The sequence below is a fragment of the Mustelus asterias genome, chromosome 14 (genome assembly GCF_964213995.1).
Source record: "Mustelus asterias chromosome 14, sMusAst1.hap1.1, whole genome shotgun sequence".
Taxonomy (NCBI): domain Eukaryota; kingdom Metazoa; phylum Chordata; class Chondrichthyes; order Carcharhiniformes; family Triakidae; genus Mustelus; species Mustelus asterias.
Window position 1 is genome coordinate 1,589,292 of NC_135814.1, and position 22,081 is coordinate 1,611,372.

The 22,081-nt window shown below is 47.1% G+C and overlaps 1 protein-coding gene across 2 annotated transcripts in view; it reads right to left on the bottom strand.

Annotated features, from left to right (window-relative positions):
- LOC144503448 (natural resistance-associated macrophage protein 1-like) overlaps positions 1 to 22,081 on the bottom strand; it is a 432,123-nt gene that overhangs the window by 38,724 nt on the left and 371,318 nt on the right. For both annotated transcript variants that reach the window (XM_078227769.1, XM_078227768.1), the window contains exons 3-5: positions 20,941 to 21,089; positions 9,316 to 9,438; positions 9,106 to 9,225 (exon numbers count right to left, since the gene is read on the bottom strand). In XM_078227769.1, the coding sequence (XP_078083895.1) occupies positions 9,106 to 9,225; positions 9,316 to 9,438; positions 20,941 to 21,089 (392 nt within the window). The remainder of the gene's footprint in view (positions 1 to 9,105; positions 9,226 to 9,315; positions 9,439 to 20,940; positions 21,090 to 22,081) is intronic.

Sequence of the window (22,081 nt, forward strand, 5' to 3'; positions counted from 1 at the left end):
GGCATTGGTGAGGCCGCAGCTGGAATACTGTGTGCAGTATTGGTCCCCTTATATGAGGAAGGATATATTGGCATTGGAGGGAGTGCAGAGAAGGTTCACCAGGTTGATACCGGAGATGAGGGGTTTGGATTATGAGGAGAGGCTGAGGAGATTGGGTTTGTACTCGTTGGAGTTTAGAAGGATGAGGGGGGATCTTACGGAGACTTATAAGATAATGCGGGGGCTGGATAGGGTGGAGGCGGAGAGATTCTTTCCACTTAGTAAGGAAGTTAAAACTAGAGGACACAGCCTCAAAATAAAGGGGGGTCGGTTTAAGACAGAGTTGAGGAGGAACTTCTTCTCCCAGAGGGTGGTGAATCTCTGGAATTCTCTGCCCACTGAGGTGGTGGAGGCTACCTCGCTGAATATGTTTAAAGCGCGGATGGATTCCTGATCGGTAAGGGAATTAAGGGTTATGGGGATCAGGCGGGTAAGTGGTACTGATCCACATCAGATCAGCCATGATCTTATTGAATGGCGGGGCAGGCTCGAGGGGCTAGATGGCCTACTCCTGCTCCTATTTCTTATGTTCTTATGTTCTTATGTTCTTAAAATAAAAACAGCTGCGTACAGAGTGGCCAAAAATAGTGGAGAAACAAGTGATTGGGAAAAATTTAAGAAACAACAAAGAGAGACTAAGAAAGCGATAAAGAAAGGAAGGATAGACTATGAAGCTAGGCTAGCAATTAATATAAAAAATGATAGTAAAAGTTTTTATAAATATATAAAAAGGAATAGAGTGGCTAGAGTGAATGTTGGACCCTTGGAGGACGAGAGGGGGGAGTTAATAGTGGGAAATGAGGATATGGCTGAGTCTTTAAATAAGTTTTTTGTGTCGGTCTTCACGGTGGAGGACACAAATAGTTTGCCAAATATTAACGATAGAGGGTTGGCAGCAGGAGAAATACTTAATACAATTAATGTTACCAGAGAGGCAGTGCTGGGTAGACTAATGGGACTGAAGGTGGACAAGTCCCCGGGTCCGGATGGAATGCATCCCAGGGTATTGAAAGAAATGTCAGAGGTAATAGTGGATGCGTTAGTGATTATTTATCAAAACTCGTTGCATTCTGGGGTAGTGCCGGTTGATTGGAAAACGGCTAATGTTACGCCGCTGTTTAAAAAAGGAAGGAGACAAAAGGCGGGTAACTATAGGCCGGTCAGCTTAACATCTGTAGTAGGGAAAATGCTGGAATCCATTATTAAAGAGGAGATAGCAGGGCATCTGGATAGAAATGGTTCGATCAATCAGACGCAGCATGGATTCATGAGGGGAAAGTCGTGCTTGACGAACATGTTGGATTTTTATGAAGGTGTGACTAGGGCGGTTGATGGAGGAGAACCGGTGGATGCGGTGTTTTTGGATTTCCAAAAGGCGTTTGATAAGGTGCCCCATAAAAGGCTGCTGAAGAAGATTAGGGCACACGGAGTTGGGGGTAGTGTGTTAAAGTGGATTGGGGACTGGCTATCCGACAGGAAGCAAAGAGTCAGCATAAATGGGTGTTTTTCCGGTTGGAGGAAGGTAACTAGTGGCGTGCCTCAGGGATCGGTACTCGGGCCGCAACTATTTACCATTTATATAGATGATCTGGAGGAGGGGACGGAGTGTAGGGTAACGAAGTTTGCAGACGACACAAAGATAAGTGGAAAAGTGAATCGTGTGGAGGACGGAGAAGATCTGCAGAGAGATTTGGACAGGCTGAGTGAGTGGGCGAGGATATGGCAAATGGAGTATAACGTTGAGAAATGCGAGGTTATACACTTTGGAGGAAATAATAACAAATGGGATTACTATCTCAATGGAAACAAGTTAAAACATGCTACCGTGCAAAGGGACCTGGGGGTCCTTGTGCATGAGACGCAAAAGCCCAGTCTGCAGGTACAACAGGTGATCAAGAAGGCAAATGGGATGTTGGCCTATATCGCGAGGGGGATAAAATATAAAAGCAGGGATGTCTTGATGCACCTGTACAGGGCATTGGTGAGGCCGCAGCTGGAATACTGTGTGCAGTTTTGGTCCCCTTATATGAGGAAGGATATATTGGCATTGGAGGGAGTGCAGAGAAGGTTCACCAGGTTGATACCGGAGATGAGGGGTTTGGATTATGAGGAGAGGCTGAGGAGATTGGGTTTGTACTCGTTGGAGTTTAGAAGGATGAGGGGGGATCTTATGGAGACTTATAAGATAATGCAGGGGCTGGATAGGGTGGAGGCGGGGAGATTCTTTCCACTTAGTAGGGAAGTTAAAACTAGAGGACACAGCCTCAAAATAAAGGGGGGTCGGTTTAAGACAGAGTTGAGGAGGAACTTCTTCTCCCAGAGGGTGGTGAATCTCTGGAATTCTCTGCCCACTGAGGTGGTGGAGGCTACCTCGCTGAATATGTTTAAAGCGCGGATGGATGGATTCCTGATCGGTAAGGGAATTAAGGGTTATGGGGGTCAGGTGGGTAAGTGGTACTGATCCACGTCAGATCAGCCATGATCTTATTGAATGGCGGGGCAGGCTCGAGGGGCTAGATGGCCTACTCCTGCTCCTATTTCTTATGTTCTTATGTTATAAGTGCCCTGGTCCCCCCATGCCGACACTATAGTTAAGAAAGCTCACCAATGCCTCTACTTTCTCAGAAGACTAAGGAAATTTGGCATGTCAGCTACGACTCTCACCAACTTTTACAGATGCACCATAGAAAGCATTCTTTCTGGTTGTATCACAGCTTGGTCTGGGCTCCTGCTCTGCCCAAGACCGCAAGGAACTACAAAAGGTCGTGAATGTAGCCCAATCTATCACCCAAACCAGACTCCCATCCATTGACTCTGTCTACACTTCCTGCTGCCTCGGCAAAGCAGCCAGCATAATTAAGGACCCCACGCACCCCGAACATTCTCTCTTCCACCTTCTTCTATTGGAAAAAGGTACAAAAGTCTGAGGTCACGTACCAACCGACTCAAGAACAGCTCCTTCCCTGCTGCTGTCAGACTTTTGAATGGATTTACCTTGCATTAAGTTGATCTTTCTCTACATCCTAGCTATGACTGTAACACTACATTCTGCACTCTCTCCTTTCCTTCTCTATGAACGGTATGTTTTGTCTGTACAGCGCGCAAGAAGCAATTATTTTCACTGTATATTAATACATGACAATAATAAACCAAATCAAATCAAATCAAATCAAATGATTTAAAAAAAACACTTCTTAAAGGTACATGTCACAAATTGTTCTTCCAGGCCACTGAGCAGCTATTTTCAGAGACTGCTGGAATCTTTCAGTGGCCTCCAGGCCCTGACAGGCTCCAAGGCAAAGCCGACAAGTCCACAGGTAGTCTCTCCTGGCAGACTGGGAACTCAACACCCAAGACAGGCTTTGAGACCCGCCCTGCCTGTCGAGCTCCCCTGTGCTGGGCTTCTCCTCCATTATGGTGGCCCAGCAAATAATTCCAATTTCTATTTAAAAGTTTAAAATGTTAGAGAGAGGAGTAAGGCTCTATCTTGAGAGGCCCGATCTCTTTCTCTGGCCTGCTGCTTCCTCACTGCTGGAGGGCTTTCGATTTGCCCTCCATATACAAATGTCCAGTTGCCGTTGGTAACCGAATGGTGAGCCTGCCCTCTGGTCACCATTTGTCCAATTCAGGGAACATCACTGCTTGGTGAAGGCTTCCCACAAAGGATGGGCTTCTGAAATCGAGGTCCTCAGTGGGTAAAAATCCTGTCCTAAGACATTGGACAATCCCTGTGCTGTTTGGTGCACCCAACATTGGGCCTTATTGGGACCTGTCAGAGCTACAGCTGCTTATCAGGAATCCTGAGGACAGTCACTGGTAAAGAAAGCTTGGAGCAGGCCCCCTGAATCATTGCTATGTTCTTCTTCTAAAGAACAAAGAATGAGGAACAGTACAGCACAGGAAACAGGCCCTTCGGCCCTCCAAGCCTGTGCCGCTCCTTGGTCCAACTAGACCAATCGTTTGTATCCCTCCATTCCCAGGCTGCTCATGTGACTATCCAGGTAAGTCTTAAACGATGTCAGCGTGCCTGCCTCCACCACCCTACTTGGCAGCGCATTCCAGGCCCCCACCACCCTCTGTGTAAAAAACATCCCTCTGATATCTGAGTTATACTTCGCCCCTCTCACCTTGAGCCCGTGACCCCTCGTGATCGTCACTTCTGATCTGGGAAAAAGCTTCCCACCGTTCACCCTATCTATCCCCTTCATAATCTTGTACACCTCTATTAGATCTCCCCTCATTCTCCGTCTTTCCAGGGAGAACAACCCCAGTTTACCCAATCTCTCCTCATAGCTAAGACCCTCCATACCAGGCAACATCCTGGTAAACCTTCTCTGCGCTCTCTCTAACGCCTCCACGTCCTTCTGGTAGTGCGGCGACCAGAACTGGACGCAGTACTCCAAATGTGGCCTAACCAGCGTTCTATACAGCTGCATCATCAGACTCCAGCTTTTATACTCTGTACCCCATCCTATAAAGGCAAGCATACCATATGCCTTCTTCACCACTTTCTCCACCTGTGTTGCCACCTTCAAGGATTTGTGGACTTGCACACCGAGGTCCCTCTGTGTTTCTATACTCCTGATGACTCTGCCATTTATTGTATAACTCCCCCCTACATTATTTCTTCCAAAATGCATCACTTTGCATTTATCCGGATTAAATTCCATCTGCCACCTCTCCGCCCAATTTTCCAGCCTATCTATATCCTGCTGTATTGCCCGACAATGCTCATCGCTATCCGCAAGTCCAGCCATCTTCGTGTCATCCGCAAACTTGCTGATAACATCAGTTACACCTTCTTCCAAAGAACAAACAAAGAACAAAGAACAATACAGCACAGGAACAGGCCCTTCGGCCCTCCAAGCCCATGCCGCTCCCTGGTCCAAACTAGACCATTCTTTTGTATCCCTCCATTCCCACTCCGTTCATATGGCTATCTAGATAAGTCTTAAACGTTCCCAAATCATTTATATATATCACAAATAGCAGAGGTCCCATTACAGAGCCCTGCGGAACACCACTGGTCACAGACCTCCAGCCGGAAAAAGACCCTTCGACCGCTACCCTCTGTTTCCTAAAGCCAAGCCAGTTCTCCACCCATCTAGCCACTTCTCCTTGTATCCCATGAGCCTTAACCTTCTTAACCAACCTGCCATGTGGGACTTTGTCAAATGCCTGACTGAAATCCATATAGATGACATCCACGGCCCTTCCTTCGTCAACCGTTTTTGTCACTTCCTCAAAAAACTCCACCAAATTTGTAAGGCACGACCTCCTTCTTACAAAACCATGCTCTCTGTCACTAATGAGATTATTCCATTCTAAATGCACAGACATCCTGTCTCTAAGAATCCTCTCCAACAACTTTCCTACCACGGACGTCAAGCTCACCGGCCTATAATTTCCCGGGTTTTCCCTGGCTACCCTTCTTAAACAACGGGACCACATTCGCTATCCTCCAATCCTCAGGGACCTCACCTGTGTCCAAAGAAGCGACAAAGATTTCCGTCAGAGGCCCAGCAATTTCATCTCTCATCTCCCTGAGCAGCCTTGGATAGATTCCACCAGGCCCTGGGGATTTGTCAGTCTTTATATTCCCTAACAAACCTAACACTTCCTCTCTTGTAATGGAGATTTTCTCTAACGGGTCAACACCTCCCTCCGAGACACTCCCGGTTAACACGTCCCGATCCTTCGTGAATACCACTGTATTCCTATGAACCCGGACCCCAAGATCCCTCTGTTCTTCCACACTGCCAAGCGTCTTACCCTTAATATTATGTTCTTCCATCCTATTCGACCTTCCAAAATGAACCACCACACACTTATCTGGGTTGAAATCCATCTGCCACTTCTCCACCCAGTCTTACATCTTATCTATGTCTCGTTGCAACTGCTGACATCCCTCTACACTATCCACAACACCACCAACCTTGGTGTCATCAGCAAACTTGTCAACCCATCCTTCCACTTCCTCATCCAGGTCATTTATAAAAATCACAAAGAGCAAGGGTCCCAGAACAGATCCCTGGGGCACTCCACTGGTGACCGACCTCCATGTTGAAAAAGACCCATCTACAACCACTCTTTGCCTTCTGTGTGCAAGCCAGTTCTGAATCCACAAAGTAACGTCCCCTTGTATCCCATGCCCCTTCACTTTCTCCATAAGCCTTGCATGGGGCACCTTGTCAAACGCCTTACTGAAATCCATATAAACCACACCTACCGCTCTTCCGCCGTCTAAGTGTCTAGTCACATCTTCAAAAAACTCAATCAGACTCGTAAGGCATGATCTGCCTCGGACAAAGCCGTGCTGGTTCCTTCTGATCATACTATTGCTTTCCAAATGTTCATAAATCCTGCCTCTCAGGATCTTCTCCATCAACTTACCTACCACTGAGGTTAGACTCACCGGTCTATAATTTCCCGAGCTATCCCTATTCCCTTTCTTGAATAACGGAACCACATCCGCCATCCTCCAATCCTCCGGAACCTCTCCCGTCTCCATTGACGACGCAAAGATCATCGCCAGAGGATCAGCAATCTCTTCCCTCGCCTCCCACAGTAACCTGGGGTACATCCCATCCGGTCCCGGCGATTTATCTAACTTGATGCTTTTCAACAGCTCCAACACATCCTCTTTCCTAATGTCCACATGCTCCATCTTCTCAGTCCACTGCAAGTCTGCGCTGCAACTACCAAGATCCTTTTCCACTGTGAATACTGAAGTAAAGTATTCATTGAGTACCTCTGCTATTTCTACCGGTTCTATACTGACTTTCCCACCATCACATTTGATAGGTCCTACTCCTTCACATCTTATTCTCTTGCTCTTCACATGCTTGTAGAATGCCTTGGGGTTTTCCTTTATCCTGTCTGCCAAGGCCTTCTCATGTCCCCTCCTTGCTCTTCTAATTTCCCTCTTTAGTTCCTTCCTACTAGTCGTATACTCTTCTAGATTTCTAACATTACCTAGCTCCCTGAACCTTTTGTAGGCTTTTCTTTTCTTCCTGACTAAATCCGTTACAGCTTTCGTGCACCACGGTTCCTGTAACCTACCATAACTCCCCTGCCGTGCAGAGCTCCAGACAAATTTTCCTTGAAAATTTGCCACATTTCTTCTGTACATTTCCCTGAGAAAACCTCCTTCCAATTTAGAACATAGAACATAGAACATAGAACATTACAGCGCAGAACAGGCCCTTCGGCCCACGATGTTGCACCGACCAGTTAAAAAAAAAACTGTGACCCTCCAACCTAAACCAATTTCTTTTCGTCCATGAACCTATCTACGGATCTCTTAAACGCCCCCAAACTAGGCGCATTTACTACTGATGCTGGCAGGGCATTCCAATCCCTCACCACCCTCTGGGTAAAGAACCTACCCCTGACATCGGTTCTATAACTACCCCCCCTCAATTTAAAGCCATGCCCCCTCGTGCTGGATTTCTCCATCAGAGGAAAAAGGCTATCACTATCCACCCTATCTAAACCTCTAATCATCTTATATGTTTCAATAAGATCCCCTCTTAGCCGCCGCCTTTCCAGCGAAAACAATCCCAAATCCCTCAGCCTCTCCTCATAGGATCTCCCCTCCATACCAGGCAACATCCTGGTAAACCTCCTCTGCACCCTCTCCAAAGCCTCCACATCCTTCCTGTAATGTGGGGACCAGAACTGCACACAGTACTCCAAGTGCGGCCGCACCAGAGTTGTGTACAGTTGCAACATAACGCTGCGACTCCTAAATTCAATCCCCCTACCAATAAACGCCAAGACACCATATGCCTTCTTAACAACCTTATCTACTTGATTCCCAACTTTCAGGGATCTATGCACACATACACCTAGATCCCTCTGCTCCTCCACACTATTCAAAGTCCTCCCGTTAGCCCTATACTCAACACATCTGTTATTCCTACCAAAGTGAATTACCTCACACTTCTCCGCATTAAACTCCATCCGCCACCTCTCGGCCCAACTTTGCAACCTGTCTAAGTCTTCCTGCAAACTACGACACCCTTCCTCACTGTCTACCACACCACCGACTTTGGTGTCATCAGCAAATTTGCTAATCCACCCAACTATACCCTCATCCAGATCATTAATAAATATTACAAACAGCAGTGGCCCCAAAACAGATCCCTGAGGTACACCACTTGTAACCGCACTCCATGATGAATATTTACTATCAACCACCACCCTCTGTTTCCTATCCGCTAGCCAATTCCTGATCCAATTTCCTAGATCACCCCCAATCCCATACATCTGCATTTTCTGCAGAAGCCTACCATGGTGAACCTTATCAAACGCCTTACTAAAATCCATATATACCACGTCCACTGCCTTGCCCCCATCCACCTCCTTGGTCACTTTCTCAAAAAACTCAATAAGGTTAGTATAAGGTTAGTAATGCCTCTAATTTCCTGCCTAATAGCAACATAGTTGCCCTTACTCCAGATAAACACTTTCCTAGCTCGGCTGATCCTATCTCTCTCCAATGCTAATGACTCTACAGTTACACAGTGAGTGATCCTTACCCTGAATAAACAGTGACTCTGTACAGTTACACAGTGAGTGATCCTTACCCTGCTGAATAAACAGTGACTCTGTACAGTTACACAGTGAGTGATCCTTACCCTGCTGAATAAACAGTGACTCTGTGCAGTTACACAGTGAGCGATCCTTACCCTGCTGAATAAACAGTGACTCTGTACAGTTACACAGTGAGTGATCCTTACCCTGCTGAATAAACAGTGACTCTGTACAGTTACACAGTGAGTGATCCTTACCCTGCTGAATAAACAGTGACTCTGTACAGTTACACAGTGAGTGATCCTTACCCTGAATAAACAGTGACTCTGTACAGTTACACAGTGAGTGATCCTTACCCTGCTGAATAAACAGTGACTCTGTACAGTTACACAGTGAGTGATCCTTACCCTGAATAAACAGTGACTCTGTGCAGTTACACAGTGAGTGATCCTTACCCTGCTGAATAAACAGTGACTCTGTACAGTTACACAGTATTGATCCTTACCCTGCTGAATCTCTCTCTCTTACCTTGGGGTAGTAGAGTCGACAGACTTCTCCAAGATGTAATCCTGTCACCACTCCAAGTCGAGCTGCCAGTCTCTGGAGGAGCAGGCCAAAGATGGTGGATCCGAGGAGGACCCACAGCAGCTGTGAGGAAGGCAGATAGTGAGCGTTAATGATTGATGCTGAGGTCAGCAAATACAGTGGACATAATAAACACGAGGATCATGGACTGACCATGTAACCTGCTGCCGCCCCTGACTGTAAATCTGACTCGATGTTTCCTGGGTCCAGGTACGCGATGCTCATCAGATATCCCGGTCCGGTAAACATCCATAGCTTCCTGAAACTGAAACCTGTCTGAAGGGAAGAGGCAGAATTACATTAACACATTGGCCAGTCAAACTCTCTACAGTACATTACACAATGACCTAGAATGCCCATGTCTATCTAACCACTCAACATTACAGCACAGAAAGAGGCCATTCAGCCCATCATGTCAGTGCCAGCTCACTGTAAAGCAATCCATTCCCCAAATCTATCCCTGTTCTCCGACACCTTAATTTCCCCAAATTCCAATCCACTTTTGTTTTAGAAACTGTTTGTGTTTCTGCTTCCAGCACCTTCCGAGGTGGCAGGTCATACGCACACGCTGGGACAGAACATTGTCCCTCATATATCTCTTACTCAAAGTCTTCAATACATGTCGCCAGGTCCTTGTATCGTCAGGCAATGGGAGGAGCTTTTCTTTGTCTGTCTTACCTAAACCTGTCAAGATCTTGTACATCTCTGTCCAATGACAAGTACATGAATAGGATGGGAATAGAGGGATATGGTCCCCGGGAGGGTCGGGGGTTTTAGTTAAGTCGGGCAGCATGGTCGGTGCAGGCTTGGAGGGCCGAAGGGCCTGTTCCTGTGCTGTAATGTTCTTTGTTCTTTGTATATGGGAAGGTTTTCTTGACCAATATGTGGAGGAACCAACTAGAGAGCAGGCCATCTTAGACTGGGTACTGTGTTACAAAAATGAGTGGGAAAGCGAATTGCGTGGAGGATGCGGAAAGTCTGCAGAGAGATTTGGATAGGCTAAGTGAGTGGGCGAGGATCTGGCAGATGGAGTATAACGTTGACAAGTGTGAGGTTATCCACTTTGGAAGGAATAATAGTAAAATGGACTATTATTTAAATAGTGAAAAATTACAACATGCTACTGTGCAGAGGGACCTGGGGGTCCTTGTGCATGAATCGCAAAAACTCAGTTTGCAGGTGATCAAGAAGGCGAATGGAATCATAGAAATCATAGAAACCCTACAGCACAGAAAGAGGCCATTCGGCCCATCGAGTCTGCACCGACCACAATCCCACCCAGGCCCTACCCCCATATCCCCACATATTTACCCACTAATTTACCGCATATTTACCCACTAATCCACTGTTCCACTGGAGCAAGCAGAGAGGGAGTGACTGGAGGCAGGAGTGCTGGTGAGAGATTGATTGAATTATTTATTTATTTAATTAGTCAGTTAGTGTGTGTTTTTATTTGGCCTTTACTTTTGTAGTAGTATTTTTCTTAAGTTTAACGTGAAAACCGGAAGTGGGCTGCTAAGGAGTCTGGGAAGGGTTTTTTAAGCGCGCAAAGTATAAAAGGTAGGCTGCAGTATACAGCGGGCAGCGTCGGGAGCGGGCAGTGGAGTGAGTGGGAAGCAGAGTGTGAGCTATAAGGCTTTGGCTCACAGGGCTTGGGCAGAAAGGACGAGCAGGGGTGAGTTTAATTCATTTGTGCTGTTTCTACCTGGTACTGGCAAGGTATCTAGAGGGGATGGGTGTGCAGGCAGTGCAATGTTCCTCTTGCACTATGTTTGAGGTGAGGGACGACGACAGTGTCCCTGCTGATTACATCTGTGGGAAGTGCACCCATCTGCAGCTCCTCCAAAACCGTGTTAGGGAACTGGAGCTGGAGTTGGATGAACTTAGGATCATTAGGGACGCAGAGGTGGCCATAGACAGAAGCTTTAGGGATACAGTTACTCCGAGGAATGAAAACAGATGGGTGATGGTGAGAGGGGCTGGGAGGAAGCAGTCCGTGCAGGGATCCCCTGTGGTCATTCCCCTTAGCAACAAGTATTCCGCTTTGGATACGGTTGAGAGGGACAACATACCAGTGTAACATACCAGTGGTGAGCCGCAGTGAGAGGATCTCCAGCACTGTGTCCGTCTCTGTGGCTCGGGAGGGCAATAGTTATTGGGGACTCGTTAGTTAGAGGGATAGATAGGAGGTTCTGTGGCAGCAAAAGAGACTCACGGATGGTATGTTGCCTACCGGATGCAAAGGTCTGTGACGTCTCAGACCGTCTTTTCCGGATTCTTAAGGGGGAGGGGAAACAGTCACAAGTCGTGGTACACATTGATACCAACGACATAGGTAAGAGAAGGGACGGGGATTTAAAACAGGAATTTCGGGAGCTGGGCTGGAAGCTGAGAGCCAAGACAAAACATGTGGTCATCTCTGGTACGTTGCCGGTGCCACGTGATAGCGAGTTGAGGAACAGGGAGAGAGTGCAGTTAAACATGTGGTTGCAAGGATGGTGCAGGAGGGAGGGTTTCAGATACGTGGATAATTGGAACACATTCTGGGGAAGGTGGGACCTGTACAAACAGGACGGGGTGCACCTGAACCAGAGGGGCACCAATATCCTGGGAGGGAAATTTGATACGGCTCTTCAGGGGGATTTAAACTAATTTGTCAGGGGAGTGGGAAAAGGAGTTGTAGTCCAGAAGTCAGTGAGGGTGGTGAGGTATTGGGGAAGGGTAGAAGGCTTTTTACTCTTATGTGAGGAATAAAAGAATGACCAGGGTGAGGTTAGGGCCGGTCAAGGACAGAAGTGGGAACTTGTGTATGGAGTCAGTAGAGATAGGCGAGGTGATGAATGAATACTTTTCTTCAGTGTTCACCAAGGAGAGGGGCCATGTTTTTGAGGAAGAGAAGGTGTTACAGGCTAATAGGCTGGAGAAAATAGATGTTCGGAGGGAGGATGTCCTGGCAGTTTTGAATAAACTGAAGTTCGATAAGTCCCCTGGGCCTGATGAAATATATCCTAGGATTCTTCGGGAGGCAAGGGATGAGATTGCAGAGCCTTTGGCGTTGATCTTTGGGTCCTCGCTGTCCACGGGGATGGTGCCAGAGGACTGGAGAGTGGCAAATGTTGTTCCTCTGTTTAAGAAAGGGAATAGAAATGACCCTGGTAATTATAGACCGGTTAGTCTTACTTCGGTGGTTGGTAAATTGATGGAAAAGGTCCTTAGGGATGGGATTTACGACCATTTAGAAAGATGCGAATTAATCCGGGATAGTCAGCACGGATTCGTGAAGGGCAAGTCGTGCCTCACAAATTTGATTGAATTTTTTGAGGAGGTAACTAAGTGTGTTGCTGAAGGTAGGGCAGTTGATGTTATATACATGGATTTTAGTAAGGCGTTTGATAAGGTCCCCCATGGTCGGCTTATGATGAAAGTGAGGAGGTGTGGGATAGAGGGAAAGTTGGCCGATTGGATAGGTAACTGGCTGTTTGATCGAAGACAGAGGGTGGTGGTGGATGGAAAATTTTCAGATTGGAGGCAGGTTGCTAGCGGAGTGCCACAGGGATCAGTGCTTGGTCCTCTGCTCTTTGTGATTTTTATGAAGGACTTAGAGGAGGGGGCTGAAGGGTGGATCAGTAAATTTGCTGATGACACCAAGATTGGTGGAGTAGTGGATGAGGTGGAGGGCTGTTGTAGGCTGCAAAGAGACATAGATAAGATGCAAAGCTGGGCTGAAAAATGGCAAATGGAGTTTAACCCTGATAAATGTGAGGTGATTCATTTTGGTAGGACTAATTTAAATGTGGATTACAGGGTCAAAGGTAGGGTTCTGAAGACTGTGGAGGAACAGAGAGATCTTGGGGTCCATATCCACAGATCTCTAAAGGTTGCCACTCAAGTGGATAGAGCTGTGAAGAAGGCCTATAGTGTGTTAGCTTTTATTAACAGGGGGTTGGAGTTTAAGAGCCGTGGGGTTATGCTGCAACTGTACAGGACCTTGGTGAGACCACATTTGGAATATTGTGTGCAGTTCTGGTCACCTCACTATAAGAAGGATGTGGAAGCGCTGGAAAGAGTGCAGAGGAGATTTACCAGGATGCTGCCTGGTTTGGAGGATAGGTCTTATGAGGAAAGGTTGAGGGAGCTAGGGCTGTTCTCTCTGGAGCGGAGGAGGCTGAGGGGAGACTTTCCAGGGAGAACAATCCCAGTTTATTCAATCTCTCCTCATAGCTAATACCCTCCATACCAGGCAACATCCTGGTCAACCTTCTCTGTACTCCCTCCAAAGCCTCCACGTCCTTCTGGTAGTGTGGTGACCAGAATTGGACGCAGTATTCCAAATGTGGCTGTTCTCTCTGGAGCGGAGGAGGCTGAGGGGAGACTTAATAGAGGTTTATAAAATGATGAAGGGGATAGATAGAGTGAACGTTCAAAGACTATTTCCTCGGGTGGATGGAGCTATTACAAGGGGGCATAACTATAGGGTTCGTGGTGGGAGATATAGGAAGGATATCAGAGGTAGGTTCTTTACGCAGAGAGTGGTTGGGGTGTGGAATGGACTGCCTGCAGTGATAGTGGAGTCAGACACTTTCGGAACATTTAAGCGGTTATTGGATAGGCACATGGAGCACACCAGGATGATAGGGAGTGGGATAGCTTGATCTTGATTTCAGATAAAGCTCGGCACAACATCGTGGGCTGAAGGGCCTGTTCTGTGCTCTACTGTTCTATGTTCCATGTTCTAATCCCTCTAGCCTACGCATCTCAGGACACTGAGGGCAATTTTAGCATGGCCAATCAACCTAACCCGCACATCTTTGGACTGTGGGAGGAAACCGGAGCACCCGGAGGAAACCCACGCAGACACGAGAAGAACGTGCAAACTCCACACAGACAGTGACCCAAGCTGGGAATCGAACCCAGGTCCCTGGAGCTGTGAAGCAGCAGTGCTAACCACTGTGCTACCGTGCCATGTTGGCCTTTATCGCGAAGGGGATGGAGTATAAAAGCAGGGAGGTCTTGCTGCAATTGTACAAGGTACTGGTGAGGCCGCAACTGGAGTACTGTGTGCAATTTTGGTCCCCTTATTTGCGGGGAGTACAGAGAAGGTTCACCAGGTTGATACTGGAGATGAGGGGGTTAGCTTATGAGGAGAGATTGAGTAGATTGGGCCTGTACTTGTTAGAGTTTAGAAGGCTGAGGGGAGATCTTATAGAGGCATATAAGATAATGAAGGGGCTCGACAGGGTAGAGGCAGAGAGATTCTTTCCACTTAGAAAGGAAACAAGAACTAGAGGACACAGCCTCAAAATAAGGGGGAGTCAGTTTAGAACAGAGTTGAGGAGGAACTTCTTCTCTCAGAGGGTAGTGAATCTCTGGAATTCTCTGCCCATTGAAGCAGTGGAGGCTACCTCGTTAAATATGTTTAAGTCACAGGTAGATAGATTTCTGATCAATAAGGGAATTAAGGGTTATGGTGAGCGGGGGGGTAAGTGGAACTGAACCCACTATCAGATCAGCCATGATCTTATTGAATGGCGGGGTAGGCTCGAGGGGCTAGATGGCCTACTCCTGCTCCTATTTCTTATGTACTTATGTTCTTAATGAGAAAGAAACCATTGCCAATCTAGCTGGTGAGACCCCTTGGAAATGAGTGACCATAACATGATAGAACTTTTTATCAAGATGAGAATGAAGTAGTTGATTCGGAGACGAGGATGCTGAATCTTAATGAAGGAAACAATGAGGATATGAGGTGTGAGTTGGCCTTGATAGATTGGGGAGACAGGGCTAACAGTGGATAGGCAATGACAAACATTCAAGGAACGCATGGGGGAACTGCAGCAACTGTTTATTCCTGTTTGGCACAAAAGCAAAATGAATAGGAGGGCCAATCCATGGCTTACAAAGGAAATTAGAGAGAGTATCCGATCCAAGGAAGAAGCATACAGATTAGCCAAAAACAAATAGATCTGAGGATTGGGAGCAGTTTAGAATTCAGCAAATAAGGACCAAGGGATTGATTAAGAAGGGGAAAATACAGTACGAAATTAAGCTTGCAGGGAACATAAAGACTGGCACGAAGAGTTTCTATAGATACGTGAAGAGAAAGAGGTTGGGGAAGACAAATGTAGATCCCCTACAGACAGAAACGGGGGAATGTATAATAGGGGACAAAGAAATGGCCGAGCAACTGAATACATACTTTGGTTCTGTCTTCACAAAAGAGGACACAAATCAGATGCCAGAAATGTTGGAGAATGCAAGATTTAGTGAGAGGGAAGAACTGAGGGAGATCAATATTAGTAGTGAAATGGTGCTGGGAAAATTGATGGGATTGAAGGTGGATAAATCCCCAGGACCTGATAATCTACATCCCAGAGTACTTATGGAAGTGGCCCTAGAGATAGTGGATGCATTGGTGGTCATCATCCAGGATTCTATAGACTCTGGAACAGTCCCTGCAGATTGGAGGGCAGCGAATGTCACCCCAATATTCAGAAAGGGAGGCAGAGAGATAACAGGGAATTATAGACCAGTAAGCTTAACATCGATAGTTGGGAAATTCTTGAATCCATTATCAAGGAGTTGATAGCGGAGCATTTAGAAAGCAGTGGCAGGATCAGACAGAGTCAGCATGGATTTATGAAGGGGAAATCATGCTTGACAAACCTGTTGGAATTCCTTGAAGATGTAACTAGTAGAGTTGACAAGGGGGGACCAGTCGATGTGGGAGAAATTGGACTTTCAGAAAGCGTTTGACAAAATCCCGCATAAGAGATTATCGTGCAAGATTAAAGCGCATGGGACTGGGGAAAGTGTATTGAGATGGATAAAAAACTGGTTGGCAGAGAGGAAACAAAGAGTAGGAATTAATGGGTGCTTTCCAAATTGGCAGGCAGTAACTAGTGGGGTGCCACAGGGATCGGTGCTGGGACCCCAGCTATTCACAATATATATTAATGAGTTGGATGAGGGAACAAAATGGAACATCTCAAAGTTTGCAGATGATACCAAGTTGGGTGGGAGGGTGAACTGTGACGAGGATGCAGAGATCCTTCAGAATGATCTGGACAGGTTGGGTGAGTGGGCTAATCAATGGCAGATGCAGAATAATTTGGACAAGTGTGAGGTTATTCACTTTGGAAGCAAAAGCAAGGCAGATTACTACCTGAATGGGTGTAAATTGGGAGAGGTGAGTGTGCAGCGGGACCTGGGTGTCCTTGTGCACCAGTCACTGAAGGTAAGCATGCAGGTGCAGCAGGCGGTAAAGAAGGCAAATGGTATGTTGGCCTCCATTGCGAGAGGTTTCGAGTACAGGAGCAGGGATGTGTTGTTGCAATTATACAGGGCCTTGGTGAGGCCACAGCTAGAGTATTGTGTACAGTTTTGGTCTCCTTTTCTGAGGAAGGATGTTCTTGCTCTCGAGGGAGTGCAGCGAAGGTTTACCAGGCTGATTCCGGGGATCGCGGGACTGATGTATGAAGAGAGATTGACTAGGTTAGGATTGTTTTCACTGGAGTTCAGACAAATGAGGGGGGGTCTCATAGAGACTTATAAAATTCTAACAGGACTAGACAGGGTAGATGCAGGGAGGATGTTCCCGATGGTGGGGGGAGTCCAAAACCAGGGGTCACAGTCTGAGGATTCAGGATAGACCATTTAGGACGGAGGTGAGGAGACATTTCTTCACCCAGAGAGTGGTGAGCCTGTGGAATTCATTACCACAGGAAGTAGTTGATGCCAAAACATCGAATGCATTGAAGAGGCGGCTGGATATAGCACTTGGGGCGAATGGGATCAAAGGTTATGGGGAGAAAGCAGGATTAGGCTATGGAGTTGGACGATCAGCCATGATCATAATGAATGGTGGAGCAGGCTAGAAGGGCCAAATGGCCTCCTCCTGCTCCTATCTTCTATGTTTCTATATTTTCAATGTTTCGATAAGATCATAAGAATCAGGAGAAGGAATAGACCATTCAGCCCATCGAGCCTGCTCCACCATTCATGGCTGATCTTGGGTTTCAATTCCATTTTCCCCACATTCTCCCCATATCCCTGAGAGACCAAAATCCATCGATCTCAGCTTCAACCTATTCATTGCTGGAGCATCCACATCCCTCTGAGGTAGAAAATTCCAAGGATTCCGAGCTCCTGGAGGCTTACATTAACACGGCAATGAAGTTACTGTGAAAATCCCCTAGTCGCCACACTCTGGCGCCTTTTCGGGTACACTGAGGGAGAATTTAGCACGGCCAATCCACCTAACCAGCACGTCTTTCGGACTGTGGGAGGAAACCACAGTGAGAGGAGAGGAGAGGCTGTACTCGATCTGGTACTGGCTAATGAGCCTGGACAGGTGTCGGATCTCTCAGTGGGGGAGCATCTTGGGGATAGTGATTATAACTCTATCTCCTTTACGCTAGCATTGGAAAGAGATAGGATCAGGCAAGCTAGGAAAGTGTTTATCTGGAGTAAGGGGAAATATGAAGCCATCAGGCAGGAGATTAGAGGCGTTGATTGGAAGGAGGTATTCTCGAGGAAAAGTACTGAAGTAAGGTGGCAGATTTTCAAGGAATGTTTGTCTGGAGTTCTGCATGACAACGTTCCGATGAGACAGGGAGGTGTTGGTGGGTTACGGGAACCGTGGTGCACGAAAGCTGCGCTGAACCTAGTGCAAAAGAAAAGGAAAGCGTACAAAAGGTTCAGCGAGCTAGGCGATGATAGGGATCTAGATGAGTATACGGCTTGTAGGAAGGGACTTAAGAAAGAAATTAGGAGAACCAGAAGGGGTCACGAGAAGGCCTTGGCAGATAAGATTAAGGAGAACCCTAAGGCATTCGATAAATATGTGAAGAGTAAAAGGATGAGATGTGAAGGAATAAGACCTATAAAAGGTGACGGTGAGAAAGTCTGTACAGAACCGGACAAAATAGCAAAGGCGCTTAATGAATATTTTACCTCAGTATTCACGGTGGAAAAAGACCTGGGTGGTTGTACTACAGGATTGAGGCGGACTGAAAAGATTGAGTATGTGGACATTAAGAAAGAGGATGTGTTGGAAATTTTGAATAGCATCAAGATAGATAAGTCACCGGGACCAGATGGGATGTACCCCAGGTTAATGTGGGAAGCGAGGGAAGAGATTGCAGAGCCTCTGGCGATGATCTTTGCGTCGTCGATGGAGACGGGAGAGGTTCCGGAGGATTGGAAGATTGCGGATGTGGTTCCTATATTCAAGAAAGGGAATAGGGATAGCCCAGGAAATTACCGAGTGGTGAGTCTAACCTCAGTGGTTGGTAAGTTGATGGAGAAGATCCTGAGGGACAGGATTTATGAACATTTAGAGAAGTTTAGTATGCTCAAAAGTAGTCAGCACGGCTTTGTCAAAGGCAAATCGTGCCTTACGAGCCTGGTGGAGTTCTTTGAAAATTTGACTAAACACGAAGGAAAAGCGGTAGATGTGGTTTACATGGACTTCAGCAAGGCATTCGATAAGGTCCCCCATGCAAGACTTCTCGAGAAAGTGAGAGGGCATGGGATCCAAGGGGCTGTTGCCTTGTGGATTCAGAACTGGCTTGCCTGCAGAAGGCAGAGAGTGGCTGTGGAGGGGTCTTTCTCTGCATGGAGGTCAGTGACCAGTGGAGTGCCCCAGGGATCTGTTCTGGGACCCTTGCTGTTTGTCATTTTCATAAATGACCTGGATGAGGAAGTGGAGGGATGGTTTGGTAAGTTTGCCGACGACACGAAGGTTGGTGGTGTTGTGGATAGGTTGGAGGGATGTCAGAAGCTGCAGCGTGACATAGATAGGATGCAAGACTGGGCGGAGAAGTGGCAGATGGACTTCAACCCAGATAAATGTGTAGTGGTCCATTTTGGTAGGTCAAATGGAATGAAGGAGTATAATATCAAGGGTAAGACTCTTAGCAGTGTAGAGGATCAGAAGGACCTTGGGGTCCGGGTCCACAGGACTCTTAAATCGGCCTCGCAGGTAAGGAAGTGTTTAAGAAGGCGTATGGTGTGCTGGCCTTCATCAATCGAGGAATTGAGTTTAGGAGTCGGGAGATAATGATGCAGCTTTATAAGACCCTCGTCAGACCCCACTTAGAGTACTGTGCTCAGTTCTGGTCGCCTCATTACAGGAGGGATGTGGAAATGATTGAAAGGGTGCAGAGGAGATTTACAAGGATGTTGCCTGGATTGAGTGGCATGCCTTATGAGGATAGGCTGAGGGAGCTCGGTCTTTTCTCCTTGGAGAGACGAAGGATGAGAGGTGACCTGATAGAGGTGTATAAGATGTCGAGAGGTATAGATCGGTTGGATTCTCAGAGGCTTTTTCCAAGGGCTGAAATGGTTGCTACGAGAGGACACAGGTTTAAGGTGCTGGGGAGTAGGTACAGAGGAGATGTCAGGGGTAAGTTTTCCACTCAGAGGATGGTGGGTGAGTGGAATCGGCTGCCGTCAGTGGTGGTGGAGGCAAACTCAATGGGGTCTTTTAAGAGACTTCTGGATGAGTACATGGGACTTAATAGGATTGAGGGTTATAGGTAAGCCTATATATAAGCCGAGGTAGGTCGGGACATGACCTGCGCAACTTGTGGACCGAAGGACCTGTTTGTGCTGTATTTTTTCTATGTTCTAAACTGGAGCACAATTGGTCAGAACATTGAATACAGGAGTTGGGACGACGCCTTGTTGAAGTTGTACAAGACATTGATAAGGCCACACTTGGAATACTGTGTACAGTTCTGATCACCCTATTATAGGATATCATCAAAGAGTGCAGAAAAGATTTGCTGCGATGCTACAGGGACTTGATGGATTGAGTTATAAGGAGAGGCTGGATAGACTGGGACTTTTTTCTCTGGAGTGTAGGAGGCTATGGGGTGACCTTATAGAGGTCTATAAAATAATGAGGGGCACAGATCAGCTAGATAGTCAATATCTTTTCCCAAAGGTAGGGGAGTCTAAAACTAGAGGGCATAGGTTTAAGGTGAGAGGGGAGAGATACAAAAGTGTCCAGAGTGGAATTTTTCACACAGAGGGTGGTGAGTGTCTGGAACAAGCTGCCAGAGGTAGTAGTAGAGGCGGGTACAATTCTGTCTTTTAAAAAGTGTTTAGAAAGTTACATGGGTACGATGGGTATAGAGGGATATGGGCCAAACGTGGGCAATTGGGACTAGCTTAAGGGTTAAAAAATGAGCAGCATGGACAAGTTGGGTCGAAGGGCCTGTTTTCATGCTGTAAACCTCTGTGACTCTGACACATGGAGAAAACCCACACAGACACGGGGAGAACATACAGACTTCCACACAGACAGTGACCCAAGCCAGGAATCGAACGCAGGTCCCTGGCGCTGTGAGGCAGCAGTGCGAACCAATGTCCCACTGTGTCGCCAGCTTCCAAATTTTAAGATTATTTATCACGACTGTGTGATAATCGACACCCGTTTTGTAGAAAAAGTGAACTCACTCAGACTTATCTGTTACCTTTTGAGTTGAAGTGCTTATGATTCGTTACACTTAATTTCCATACTAATTATACACAACTGTTTCTGATCATTTGACTTTTCTCTGGATATAATTGGTCTTGGTATTTAATTGATTGAATAAGTTGAGTTTCCTTGTTGTAAATAGGTTAGTATCAGATCGAGGTGCAGTGTTACCCAGACAGTTCCTGGGAGCTCGGTTAGTCTAACTGTTGCTGACAGAGTGACCCATATAGAAACAGGATGGAGATTGCAGCAAATACACTGAGACTGTGGAACAGGAGGAAATTTCAGTTTACCGTTCCTGTATCGGGGATTGAAATCCTCTCATCCAGGTATGTTTGATCTGTAGATCTGTTGTCAGATGCTGGGGGGTCATGGGGTTCCTCCTCACTGCTCCCATTGCTATCGTGCTGGGAGATATCTTCATCCCCAGTACTCACCGGTTCTGTAAAGAATTTGATTGTGTTAGTCTGCAGTGTGAATGTGACCCCACAGGGAGAGAGAGAGAGGTACCAGAGAGAGAGAAATCCCAATGGGGGAGAGAGAGAGAGAGAGAGATCCCAATGGGGGAGAGAGAGAGAGAGAGATCCCAATGGGGGAGAGAGAGAGAGAGAGATCCCACAGGGGGAGAGAGAGAGAGATCCCACAGGGGGAGAGAGAGAGAGATCCCACAGGGGGAGAGAGAGAGAGATCCCACAGGGGGAGAGAGAGAGAGATCCCACAGGGGGAGAGAGAGAGAGATCCCACAGGGGGAGAGAGAGAGAGATCCCACAGGGGGAGAGAGAGAGAGATCCCACAGGGGGAGAGAGAGAGAGATCCCACAGGGGGAGAGAGAGAGAGATCCCACAGGGGGAGAGAGAGAGAGATCCCACAGGGGGAGAGAGAGAGAGATCCCACAGGGGGAGAGAGAGAGAGATCCCACAGGGGGAGAGAGAGAGAGATCCCACAGGGGGAGAGAGAGAGAGATCCCACAGGGGGAGAGAGAGAGAGATCCCACAGGGGGAGAGAGATCCCACAGGGAGAGAGAGATCCCACAGGGAGAGAAAGATCCCAATGGGAGAGAGAGAGAGATCCCACAGGGAGGTGGGGGAGATCTCAATGGGAGAGAGCGAGCCAGTGGGCTGACGAATGGCAGATGGAGTTTAATTTAGACAAATGCGAGGTGATGCATTTTGGTAGATTGAACCAGGGCAGGACTTACTCAGTTAATGGTAGGGCGTTGAGGAGAGTTACAGAACAAAGAGATCTAGGGGTACATGTTCATAGCTCCTTGAAAGTGGAGTCACAGGTGGACAGAGTGGTGAAGAAGGCATTCGGCATCGAACCATAGAACCATAGAAAATTACAGCTCAGAGACAGGCCTTTTGGCCCTTCTTGTCTGTGCCGAACCATTTTTTCCCCAGTTCCACTGACCTGCACTTGGACCATATCCCTCCA